The sequence below is a fragment of the Calidris pugnax genome, unplaced genomic scaffold, assembly GCF_001431845.1.
Source record: "Calidris pugnax isolate Ruff unplaced genomic scaffold, ASM143184v1 scaffold211, whole genome shotgun sequence".
Taxonomy (NCBI): Eukaryota; Metazoa; Chordata; class Aves; order Charadriiformes; family Scolopacidae; genus Calidris; species Calidris pugnax.
The window spans coordinates 10509919-10523509 of NW_015091083.1; the positions used below are offsets into that span (position 1 = coordinate 10509919).

Below are 13591 nucleotides of genomic sequence, written 5' to 3' on the forward strand. Positions count from 1 at the left end.
GAATTGCAGCCAATTCCTTGAACCACAGAAAAGTTTTTGGATGTTTAATGGCTTACTACAGCTGCGACTTCTGTGCTTCTGGTAGCTTTTTCTGGATTCTTGCTCGAAAAAGGACATTCCAGCCTTGTGTGGCTACCTCCCTGAAGAGATTAACGTCAGTCCCTAGGAAGGAAATGCAGGGTTAGATATTGTCCACCAGTCCCAGTGACTGGAGCAGAAATACCTTGGAAGATGAGGGCCTCGGTAACACAATCTCGCCGGCATCAGGAGGACAGCAAAATGAGGCCTGTCCTCATTCACCTCAAGACAAACCTATTTCTGGCACAGGGTGTGTTCCTTTTAACAAACATCTGCCAAAATTATCTCTCCATAATGATCCGTCCAGAGATGAAACAACCGAGGAGGGGATGAACAGCCTAAATCCCTCCACGATGCCATCCTCAGGCTCGAGATTCACAAGGCTCCTAGCACAAGAAATAAGAACCTAACTTGTTAAAGCAATTTTTATTTAAGTATTCGGAGGGCAACTTTCATATCATGAGTAGAAATACTAGCGTTGAATGTTGTTAAAAAATAAAAATAAAAATAAAAAAAATGAAGATGATGGGCTCTCTGTGCAAACACAGCAGTTTCTGATGGAAAGGGGAAGCGAGGGTTTTCATAACATACTCCCTTTCAAATAAAAAAAAAAAATTAAATGCTAGTTAACTGCAGTACATGTCATCATTTTTTTATACAGTCAAGAGAATGAAAAACAAAAAAAGAGCAATTCAAGAGAACGCGACCTACAATGGAATAAATTCATTGGCAGCAGAGACAGAATAAGACTGCTTTTATGAAAATTACAAAGAAACATGATACAACAAAAACAGGGTGTGGGGAATTTTCCACTAAGATTAAAAATGAAAAACAAACAAAAAAAAAATTCACTTTTTGAACACCATTATTATTCAAAACACATATGAAGTTTCAACCTATTTTTTCTTTCTTATACATGGGAGACACCGTTAAAGTGAATGTTCAAGAGTGAGAAGGCACCATGAACCGTTGGCTGATACCTTTAATGCACACTCAAGAAAGAAGAAATGATCTGGCATGACGCAAAAAATCATTAAGTGTTTATATATATTCATATATCTTTTCATTAAAAAAAAACAAAACAAAAAACAAACCCCAAAAAGCGGCAAACCAACATTACTTCAGTGACAAAATGTACTTCTGTCTGGTTGACTCACTCCTTTAAGCTGATTTCTCACTTCGACCTGGATGGTAGTTTTATACCGTGGCGAAAGTGGGTGATTTTGCCTTGTTGCATTTTGTATCATCAGGTTGGGTTAAATCAAGCCTTTTCTAGGTTTCTGAGAAGCCAATCCCATGAAATATTCCTAAACTCTACGCAAATGGAATCATTGAACGCACTGTCTAGAATGGAATACTCATCTGTACGACGTGGCGGTTCCACCGGGTTGATATGTAATGTCTTGTAGCAGATGTTATAACAAAAATAACTTTTGCTTTTTTTGATTTACCTCACTGAGGCCATTAATGCTGTTCCTACAGGCGGTTTTTCTGGAGTTGGATGACACTTCACTGCTGTCCAAAATGAGTTTGAACCTTAACCCTCCAGAGTTTGTTCACTTTTTGTTGCTTATATTATTGCACTAGCTACTAAAGTCTTATATCTTCCTATATAAATCTAATTGTTCAGAGTGCAGATTCTATATTTAGATAATGAACTGTATGAAATAAATAAAATAAGGGGATTTTTCTGGTCAGAGTTGCTGATATGTTGAATACCTTAATTATTTCTAAAGTAAACAGTTTTGGTGTATATCCTTAAAAACCTACGGTCGTTCAGCGTAAAAGCCTTGACGTAATACTTTAAGAATGGATTTGTTTTCCTTCTCAAAAAAATGCATCAAAGAATTGTTTTAAATACAGAATCTGTGAGGCTTCCTACAAATTCATCTAAATCGTAATACAAACACAGTTTGTAATTCAGATAATATAGAAAGTTCTCTAGTGTCCATTGAATTGAAGTAAGGTCCCCAAAATGCAGTCTCTTTTGTTTCTGAATGGGAAAATGTTGCAAAACATTAAGCGGTTCCACTGGCTGAGTAAGAGAACTGAGGAAAATGAGGTCTTCTCTCGTTATCTACACAATCCATGCTGTCATCTGAAAAATGGAAGAGAAAAAAAAAAAAACCAACAGTAAACAACATTTGCTACCTTTTTGGTTTTAAGTAAACAAACAATGAGATAATGCAAATTAAAGTTATTTCGGATAACATCACCACAGATCCTGACTGTGTAGGAAAACAGTTGTTCCCATGTCTGTTTAAAATAGCCAGGAGCTGCATTGCTTAAATCCATGCTCAGTGTTCTGAATTTCTGGCAATTCCTGTTTCAGAGCATCAAACATGCTCAGGTACCACGAAAACAGAATAGATTTGGATTGAGTCTGGACATCAGCCCACCCTCAGCTGCCTCCACACACAGCGTGAGCGCAGACACACGCCTGCAAGTCTCAGGGATGGACATTATTTTCCAGTGGGAATGTGCAGATTTGGGAAACACAAGAGCACCAACAATTTCACCATTTTCTAAACCAGGTTTTTCACTTCAAACTGGAAAGATGTGGGGTAAGTTTCATATCGGTTGACCAACTTCTTGGTCAAATGCATAATACAGAAAACTAGCAAGTTTAACCCGATGCTTTTTCAGCTGTTTTAGAGACCAACGGTGTGACATCACAGCAAATTATTTCTGGTTGATGGGAGAAAGTGGTGGGCAACGTCTGGGAAAACTTTACCTTGGTCAGGAGGAGTGATTGTTATCATCTGTGCTGTAAATTCTTCATCAAAGTATCTTGTATCTGTTTCAGATGTAACTTGTGGCTTAAACGGAGGTACAAGCTATGAAAAGCAAGAAAAAAAAAAGAAATACTGTCCATTTACAAGTTCTTGCAGTTCTGTCTCAAACAGGTAGAATTTAAAAAAGAGTTATATATAAGCTACAGCGTCTTTTCCTACATTCCTAAAATAAGTTTCAAAATGCTAGTTCATAAAGAACACATACAGTAAAACCTCTTTATTTAGGTGCATGCTTCCTATTTATAAGGTGTTTAAGGCGTTTTGTCTCTAGGATTTAGCTGCACAAAGAAAAACCTAGAATCCCAACATTTCTTCAAGTAATAAATAACAGGCTTAAAAATTTTAAAAGTAGAGAGTATACACTGGTTCCCCATCTAGTTATATGAAAATTGCCAACTCTATCTAGTCAGATTTATGCTGAGGAAGATGAAAAGGAACCGGGAAGATGCTCAGTGATAGCAAACCCATCAGCTGGACTCGTGCATCACCACCAGGGTTGTAACATTCACAAAGAATTTTCAGCTCCAGAGCGACTGTGGGTCAGAACAACCCAGGAGAATTTAGGAGGAGGCAGCAGTGACATCAAGCTTTTATATTCCTGGTCCCTAAAAGCAGTTTGGTATCAACTCTGAACTTAGAAAATCTGAAGCACTTACAGAAAAAAAAAAAAAAAAAAGGAGGAGTGAACATCCTGCTGTTGTTACAGCCCGAGTGACACTATTTGGGGTTTATTCTTGCCCCTCGCTCGGGCAGAGAGGCTGGAAATCATCCGTGTGTCCCTAAGGCTGGCTCTGGCAGGAGGAACTCCAGATGGAGCGGGGCTGGAGGAGCTGGCTGCCTAGAGATGCCCAGAGCTGGAACACGGACAAATTTGGAAAGCAAGAGGCTTGAGACCTCTCTCACCTCCCTGCTGCTTCCTGAGGTTAGAAACAGACTGTAAACACCGTTTCCAGCCCTCCCACCGAGGAGATGTAATAGCTCCCAGTGCCAGGCTCCAGTCCTCCCACCGCTGGGGTTAAGCCTGGCCATCTTTTAATAGCAGGGAGCCGCACCGCGCAACCATTTCGGAGCGTGATTGAGGAAGCGTTCGGCTTCCAACCTGAACTGCAGGGAAAGGCTTATCACAGCAAACTGCTCCAACTGGAATTAAGGAGTGACCCCCAGACTTGTGCTTCTGCTCTTACAGAGGTAAGAACGAGACAGACAGAAGTCACTGCCTGGAAAACAACAGCAGATCTCAATTGTACAAAACACCTCCTCCCCAGCCCCAGCTTTTCCTCCATCTTCCATCTGAGGAATCATTTATTGGACAAATCAGGAAGAAAAGCACAAGCTTCAAGCTCCCTGTCATTAGGATCATCTTTCTGATCTGTTTGGAGAACACCTAACAAAACACTGTCCTGTCCTACAAACAAATCCAATCATTTTCAATGTAAAGACTTTCAAGAAGTGAAATCTACACAGAAGGTGGTACTTTTAAATACAAAGAAACATTCTACAGTTTCAAACCAATCTTTACAAATTAAGGGACAAAAAAATTCTGTTTATTATGAGAGACCAATTTATATATTCATCATCTTTTTTGGAATTATTCATGATCCTCTGTGACAAGGATGGCTTAAAGGAACCTGGCAAATGTTCCTGTGAAAAAAAATTAGGTCCTTAGAAGTGGGCTTTATGTCCTGAATTTAAAAAGGCAAAGGAAACAGGATCTCCCAAAGCCAGGAGTCACTCTGAACCTTACAGTCCTCCTGAAGCTACTGAAGAGAAAATGCTTTGCATTATAATGTGAATAACGCTCTTCTCAATCAAGTCAAACCAGGGGTAATGTACAAAAGCCCTGCTGAGGAGGAGCATTCCTTCTTTACATTTTAACTCTACTCTCTTTCTCCTTCTGCCTATTCCTTAAAGCCAACTTTGGTTTGCTTTTGATGAGCTGCATGTGCCTGCCTGTGTGAGGTTCTGTCTGTCCTTTAAGCTAACGGTGGTCCTGGCACTCGTGACACCCCCAGCTGCTCGCTGTGCCCAGCGCTGAGTGATTTAGGACTTGGGCACAGCCTCAGACACCCCAGCTCTGCACACCAGGAGGGCTGGGAGCAGCAAACTAAACCAGAACACACGGGTGATGGGCTGGCACGGCCTGGATCACCTTCCCTTTTATTTTAGTATCTGTTAAAAGCAATTTGAGACATATTATGGTGCACCCACAAGATATTTTCCCCCCCCTCTCAGCTGTCAAATTCAGAACATTAAACTGGAAACGGAGGGGAAGCAGCAGAAAGCTCTAAGGCTGGGTTTACCCAGCAAATATGTTTGCAGAGAAGCTGTCACTGCAATAGCTCTGCAGTTCGACTGGCAGAGAGGGACCACCTGTAGCCTCCCACTGCTCCAGACCAGCACGATGCCCGCGGGTTTCTGCTGCTTTAAGAGACAAAAAAAGACCAGAAAAATTGCCCATGTCTCACTTGTGGGTGGGCAAAATGCTGCAAATTAAATCGCACCTTTCTTTGCACCAGAGACAAATCACAACGCTCTTCCACGAGAGTCTAATGAATATTTTAAATTCCTGGGACGACCCCAGTTATTTCAAAATTCCTTATAATTCAAAGCAAAGCCCTGTTTCTGAAAAGCTTAATTACAAAGTGTGTGTTACCCCAAGCCTATATTCATAAACATATTCACCGTTATCTGGAGGCAGTGGGTAACCCAGCTCAGCACACACACCTCCGGGCACTGAAAAAATTCAGCTTTTATCCATGAGACTGCATTTCAGGTAAATGCTGCAACATCCAATTTGGACCACCCACAACAGGGGCAGCAATTACTCACAGGCTTTTTGAAACCTCCTCATTCCTACAGCACGTGGCTAACGGGAGGGACAGGAGCAAAACCAGACTCCAGCCTTCTCGGATATGCCAAAGTCAGAAATAGTCTCAATTAGCACGCTGTTTTCCCCAAAATATATAACATTTGGAATTTCCTGGTAGTTTCCCCAACAATCTGAGTCAGGATTACTACGGAACAATTCATGAAGGCTTTTCTCAGTCCTATGGATAAATGAATTGTCTCCAGCTTGTCTGGTTTCTCCTCCCATTGACGACCATCAAATGACAAAAAACTTCACTGAAGACATTTGAGCCTCATTATCAACTTTTTACCTTAAACTACAAAAAAAAAAAAACTTCCAACCTGAACTGCAGGGAAAGGTTTATCACAGCAAAAGGTAAAGTGCTCCAACTGGAATTAAGGAGTGACCCCCAGACTTGTGCTTCTGCTCTTACAGAGGTAAGAACGAGACAGACAGAAGTCACTGCCTGGAAAACAACAGCAGATCTCAATTGTACAAAACACCTCCTCCCCAGCCCCAGCTTTTCCTCCATCTTCCATCTGAGGAATCATTTATTGGACAAATCAGGAAGAAAAGCACAAGCTTCGAGCTCCCTATCATTAGGATCATCCTTCTGATCTGTTTGGAGAACACCTAACAAAACACTGGCCTGTCCTACAAACAAATCCAATGAAGCACCTTCATTTTCAATGTAAAGACTTTTTAGAAGTGAAATCTACACAGGTGGTAGTACTTCTAAATACAAAGAAACATTCTACAGTTTCAAACCAATCTTTACAAATTAAGGGACAAAAAAATTCTGTTTATTATGAGAGACCAATTTATATATTCATCATCTTTTTTGGAATTATTCATGATCCTCTGTGACAAGGATGGCTTAAAGGAACCTGGCAAATGTTCCTGTGAAAAAAAATTAGGTCCTTAGAAGTGGGCTTTATGTCCTGAATTTAAAAAGGCAAAGGAAACAGGATCTCCCAAAGCCAGGAGTCACTCTGAACCTTACAGTCCTCCTGAAGCTACTGAAGAGAGAATGCTTTGCATTAGAATGTGAATAACTCCTCAATCAAGTCAAACCAGGGGTACCATACAAAAGCCCTGCTGAGGAGCATTCCTTCCTTACATTTTAACTCTACTCTCTCCTTCTGCCTATTCCTTAAAGCCAACTTTGGTTTGCTTTTGATGAGCTGCATGTGCCTGCCTGTGTGAGGTTCTGTCTGTCCTTTAAGCTAACGGTGGTCCTGGCACTCGTGACACCCCCAGCTGCTCGCTGTGCCCAGCGCTGAGTGATTTAGGACTTGGGCACAGCCTCAGACACCCCAGCTCTGCACACCAGGAGGGCTGGGAGCAGCAAACTAAACCAGAACACACGGGTGATGGGCTGGCACGGCCTGGATCACCTTCCCTTTTATTTTAGTATCTGTTAAAAGCAATTTGAGACATATTATGGTGCACCCACAAGATATTTTCCCCCCCCTCTCAGCTGTCAAATTCAGAACATTAAACTGGAAACGGAGGGGAAGCAGCAGAAAGCTCTAAGGCTGGGTTTACCCAGCAAATATGTTTGCAGAGAAGCTGTCACTGCAATAGCTCTGCAGTTCGACTGGCAGAGAGGGACCACCTGTAGCCTCCCACTGCTCCAGACCAGCACGATGCCCGCGGGTTTCTGCTGGTTTAAGAGACAAAAAAAGACCAGAAAAATTGCCCATGTCTCACTTGTGGGTGGGCAAAATGCTGCAAATTAAATCGCACCTTTCTTTGCACCAGAGACAAATCACAACGCTCTTCCACGAGAGTCTAATGAATATTTTAAATTCCTGGGACGACCCCAGTTATTTCAAAATTCCTTATAATTCAAAGCAAAGCCCTGTTTCCAAAAAGCTTAATTACAAAGTGTGTGTTACCCCAAGCCTATATTCATAAACATATTCACCGTTATCTGGAGGCAGTGGGTAACCCAGCTCAGCACACACACCTCCGGGCACTGAAAAAATTCAGCTTTTATCCATGAGACTGCATTTCAGGTAAATGCTGCAACATCCAATTTGGACCACCCACAACAGGGGCAGCAATTACTCACAGGCTTTTTGAAACCTCCTCATTCCTACAGCACGTGGCTAACGGGAGGGACAGGAGCAAAACCAGACTCCAGCCTTCTCGGATATGCCAAAGTCAGAAATAGTCTCAATTAGCACGCTGTTTTCCCCAAAATATATAACATTTGGAATTTCCTGGTAGTTTCCCCAACAATCTGAGTCAGGATTACTACGGAACAATTCATGAAGGCTTTTCTCAGTCCTATGGATAAATGAATTGTCTCCAGCTTGTCTGGTTTCTCCTCCCATTGACGACCATCAAATGACAAAAAACTTCACTGAAGACATTTGAGCCTCATTATCAACTTTTTACCTTAAACTACAAAAAAAAAAAAAATAGCAAACCCCCAAGTCTTCAGCTTGTCAGCTGGGTGAAAATGGGGATAACCCCCTGTTCAGAGCAATAATTCAGACATCCTTTTTACATTATACTGAATAAACTCCACACAGCTCCCTCCCGCCCTCATGACCGCACAGCATTTTCTCTCAGGGGATGCTCTGAAAGGATAGAAAAGGATAGAGGCCTAAACTCTGCCTACACTTTCAAGGCACAAAAAAACTTATTTTATGATTTTTTTTCAGTGCCCTTTAACCACACAGATCGGCGAGGAAGTGAAAGAAGAGAAGGAAACAGAGCACTGTCTGTAATTGTATACAAGCACTGGACAATTCTCCCACTTTGGTGTGGAAACCAGCAGTGTTACACTCTTATTTTTTTTTTGAACTACAAACATAGCTACAAACACTGTATTAGCTTTACTGAAAGAATCCAAAGAACTCAGTTTCTGCCAAGTTTCTTACCTGCTCCCCCCAACTGGAACGATAACTAAGCTGTATTTAGAGAGCAAACGAGGTCTGGTACTGTGTGTTTAGTTTGCTGCATTTCACACCTGATCAAATCAATCAGATCAATCAAATCAAACAGGAGAGGACAACAGCAGATCGAGAGCACGAAGCAGGGCATCCCAGAGGAGCAGGGTAAGTTATCTGTGACCAAAGGGCCCATGAAACCGATAAAACACGCTCAGAGAGCAAGGGCTGGGCTCTGAGGCTTCAATGGCTCCCCTTGGAAAGGTAACAAACTCAGTGGGTCTCAAGAAAAACCAATGAGAAACACCATCATCACCTCTTCGTCACCAAAGAACCCCAGAAATACTAAGCCTGGATTGATGTAAGAGCCCACCCTTCTCTGCCTTTGCCTTTTCAGTCTAATTTCATCATTTAAGACAGGAAAAAACTGAAAGGGAACGAACGGGCCATCTTCCACTATGGCTTCTAGGAAGCTTTGCTTCAGATGCTCAGGAATCACCAATAACTCTGATGTGTCAGAGATGGCAACAAGAATACACAGGAAAAGCCGTTTTAAAAGCTTATATACATAGTGTCTAAATTTGGAAGCGATTTTGGTTACATCCTATTTATTCAGTCACAGAAACAGGTACCTTGAGAGATATTCTTCTCATTGCCAAAAGAAAAGCTTTGATTCAGAAGTAATCTGATTACAGTATTTTAAGAAACATGAAGTGATTTATCCTCGTTAAAAACAATTGCAAACCCCTTCCATGGAGGGCTTCCGTGTCCCTTACAGAAGGCAATAAAACGTGAAACAGTCAGTACATCCAGGGTTACAATTCACCTTGGGAGAACAGTTGTATAAATACCTTTTTCTCGTATACGTCTTGCCAAACAATGCCAGCAAAGAATTTGTGCTGCATAATCTCCTTGGCATCATCAGGCCCACCACCTAACCTGTGTGGGGCAAAAAAAATCATTAATGTTTGAATACAGTTATTTTTCTCATACAATTTTTAGTAAATGCTAGTGAAGGAATTCTGAGTTTCTATAATACCTTTAAGAGTGGTTCTAGCATTTGCTTTATATTTAGGTTTGTGCTAGGGCTGCAGGATAGTCTATTTTAGGCTTCACCACAGTTCCACTAACAGATTTGAAAACAGGCTAAAAAAATCACAATAAAGAATGAGAATAAAGGTCTCTTTTAAACAAACAAAGGAAAAAAATAATCACAATTCAAAAGGTGTGCCCTTCAGGAAAGATGCTGTCCCAGGGACCACAGCAGGTCCTGCAAGTCAAAGGTCTCTCTCTAAATTAACAAGTGACTACCTCTTCCAGTTTTCTAGAGCAGAGCGATGCCGGCAGTAAAACTGAATTTGATTTTGCAGTGTAAGAGGCAAGGAGTTTTAAGACAAACTGATTTATGCAACCTGATTTAAATTTCCATTAAAGAAAACAGTTGACAACTGCAGTGATCGTATCGTGCTGTATGCAAATCTTTCCTCCTCCTCGGCTGCACCCAAAGCACAAAGGGTGTTTTACTGACTGAAGGTCTATCAAGATAAAGCACTTTTATTCCAAAATAAAACTGTCCACACAGCTTATAGATGCCATCAGTTCGGTTGCAGGCTTGAGCTAACAGATGCTTACATTTTGCTGGGGAGGTTAAAATGTTCTCTAAAAGACTGAACCACATCTGCAAGCGAAGGCACGCACTGAGAAAACAAAACACACGCTGAGCCATCAGCAGGATGCCCTTTAACCACACAGATCGGCGAGGAAGTGAAAGAAGAGAAGGAAACAGAGCACTGTCTGTAATTGTATACAAGCACTGGACAATTCTCCCACTTTGGTGTGGAAACCAGCAGTGTTACACTCTTATTTTTTTTTTGAACTACAAACATAGCTACAAACACTGTATTAGCTTTACTGAAAGAATCCAAAGAACTCAGTTTCTGCCAAGTTTCTTACCTGCTCCCCCCAACTGGAACGATAACTAAGCTGTATTTAGAGAGCAAACGAGGTCTGGTACTGTGTGTTTAGTTTGCTGCATTTCACACCTGATCAAATCAATCAGATCAATCAAATCAAACAGGAGAGGACAACAGCAGATCGAGAGCACGAAGCAGGGCATCCCAGAGGAGCAGGGTAAGTTATCTGTGACCAAAGGGCCCATGAAACCGATAAAACACGCTCAGAGAGCAAGGGCTGGGCTCTGAGGCTTCAATGGCTCCCCTTGGAAAGGTAACAAACTCAGTGGGTCTCAAGAAAAACCAATGAGAAACACCATCATCACCTCTTCGTCACCAAAGAACCCCAGAAATACTAAGCCTGGATTGATGTAAGAGCCCACCCTTCTCTGCCTTTGCCTTTTCAGTCTAATTTCATCATTTAAGACAGGAAAAAACTGAAAGGGAACGAACGGGCCATCTTCCACTATGGCTTCTAGGAAGCTTTGCTTCAGATGCTCAGGAATCACCAATAACTCTGATGTGTCAGAGATGGCAACAAGAATACACAGGAAAAGCCGTTTTAAAAGCTTATATACATAGTGTCTAAATTTGGAAGCGATTTTGGTTACATCCTATTTATTCAGTCACAGAAACAGGTACCTTGAGAGATATTCTTCTCATTGCCAAAAGAAAAGCTTTGATTCAGAAGTAATCTGATTACAGTATTTTAAGAAACATGAAGTGATTTATCCTCGTTAAAAACAATTGCAAACCCCTTCCATGGAGGGCTTCCGTGTCCCTTACAGAAGGCAATAAAACGTGAAACAGTCAGTACATCCAGGGTTACAATTCACCTTGGGAGAACAGTTGTATAAATACCTTTTTCTCGTATACGTCTTGCCAAACAATGCCAGCAAAGAATTTGTGCTGCATAATCTCCTTGGCATCATCAGGCCCACCACCTAACCTGTGTGGGGCAAAAAAAATCATTAATGTTTGAATACAGTTATTTTTCTCATACAATTTTTAGTAAATGCTAGTGAAGGAATTCTGAGTTTCTATAATACCTTTAAGAGTGGTTCTAGCATTTGCTTTATATTTAGTTTTGTGCTAGGGCTGCAGGATAGTCTATTTTAGGCTTCACCACAGTTCCACTAACAGATTTGAAAACAGGCTAAAAAAATCACAATAAAGAATGAGAATAAAGGTCTCTTTTAAACAAACAAAGGAAAAAAATAATCACAATTCAAAAGGTGTGCCCTTCAGGAAAGATGCTGTCCCAGGGACCACAGCAGGTCCTGCAAGTCAAAGGTCTCTCTCTAAATTAACAAGTGACTACCTCTTCCAGTTTTCTAGAGCAGAGCGATGCCGGCAGTAAAACTGAATTTGATTTTGCAGTGTAAGAGGCAAGGATTTTTAAGACAAACTGATTTATGCAACCTGATTTAAATTTCCATTAAAGAAAACAGTTGACAACTGCAGTGATCGTATCGTGCTGTATGCAAATCTTTCCTCCTCCTCGGCTGCACCCAAAGCACAAAGGGTGTTTTACTGACTGAAGGTCTATCAAGATAAAGCACTTTTATTCCAAAATAAAACTGTCCACACAGCTTATAGATGCCATCAGTTCGGTTGCAGGCTTGAGGTAACAGATGCTTACATTTTGCTGGGGAGGTTAAAATGTTCTCTAAAAGACTGAACCACATCTGCAAGCGAAGGCACGCACTGAGAAAACAAAACACACGCTGAGCCATCAGCAGAACTTACTTTCAGGTTAGAAGGTTAGGACGACGCTCAGGATTTGAAGTATGAGAGGTGCCACCACGTCCATCCAGGCTGACCTCTGGTACCTGCCTGTCCTCCCATTCTTGGTGCCACCAAGACACACTATCCCTATTTTAAGAGGTGATTTTTTTTTTTTTTAAACTACAAACATTACTACAAACACTGTATTAGCTTTACTGAAAGACACTCTTATTTTTTTTTTGAACTACAAACATAGCTACAAACACTGTATTAGCTTTACTGAAAGAATCCAAAGAACTCAGTTTCTGCCAAGTTTCTTACCTGCTCCCCCCAACTGGAACGATAACTAAGCTGTATTTAGAGAGCAAACGAGGTCTGGTACTGTGTGTTTAGTTTGCTGCATTTCACACCTGATCAAATCAATCAGATCAATCAAATCAAACAGGAGAGGACAACAGCAGATCGAGAGCACGAAGCAGGGCATCCCAGAGGAGCAGGGTAAGTTATCTGTGACCAAAGGGCCCATGAAACCGATAAAACACGCTCAGAGAGCAAGGGCTGGGCTCTGAGGCTTCAATGGCTCCCCTTGGAAAGGTAACAAACTCAGTGGGTCTCAAGAAAAACCAATGAGAAACACCATCATCACCTCTTCGTCACCAAAGAACCCCAGAAATACTAAGCCTGGATTGATGTAAGAGCCCACCCTTCTCTGCCTTTGCCTTTTCAGTCTAATTTCATCATTTAAGACAGGAAAAAACTGAAAGGGAACGAACGGGCCATCTTCCACTATGGCTTCTAGGAAGCTTTGCTTCAGATGCTCAGGAATCACCAATAACTCTGATGTGTCAGAGATGGCAACAAGAATACACAGGAAAAGCCGTTTTAAAAGCTTATATACATAGTGTCTAAATTTGGAAGCGATTTTGGTTACATCCTATTTATTCAGTCACAGAAACAGGTACCTTGAGAGATATTCTTCTCATTGCCAAAAGAAAAGCTTTGATTCAGAAGTAATCTGATTACAGTATTTTAAGAAACATGAAGTGATTTATCCTCGTTAAAAACAATTGCAAACCCCTTCCATGGAGGGCTTCCGTGTCCCTTACAGAAGGCAATAAAACGTGAAACAGTCAATACATCCAGGGTTACAATTCACCTTGGGAGAACAGTTGTATAAATACCTTTTTCTCGTATACGTCTTGCCAAACAATGCCAGCAAAGAATTTGTGCTGCATAATCTCCTTGGCATCATCAGGCCCACCACCTAACCTGTGTGGGGCAAAAAAA

The 13591-nt window shown here is 41.3% G+C and overlaps 1 protein-coding gene across 1 annotated transcript in view; it reads right to left on the minus strand.

Moving 5' to 3' along the window:
• Nucleotides 1–485: 485 nt before the first annotated feature.
• Nucleotides 486–13591, minus strand: part of AKT1 (v-akt murine thymoma viral oncogene homolog 1) — a 104040-nt gene continuing 90934 nt past the window's right edge. Inside the window, exons 12-14 of the mRNA XM_014957615.1 lie at nucleotides 13486–13573; nucleotides 2813–2915; nucleotides 486–2176 (exon numbers count right to left, since the gene is read on the minus strand). Coding sequence (XP_014813101.1) covers nucleotides 2097–2176; nucleotides 2813–2915; nucleotides 13486–13573 — 271 coding nt within the window. The 3' untranslated portion in view covers nucleotides 486–2096. The remainder of the gene's footprint in view (nucleotides 2177–2812; nucleotides 2916–13485; nucleotides 13574–13591) is intronic.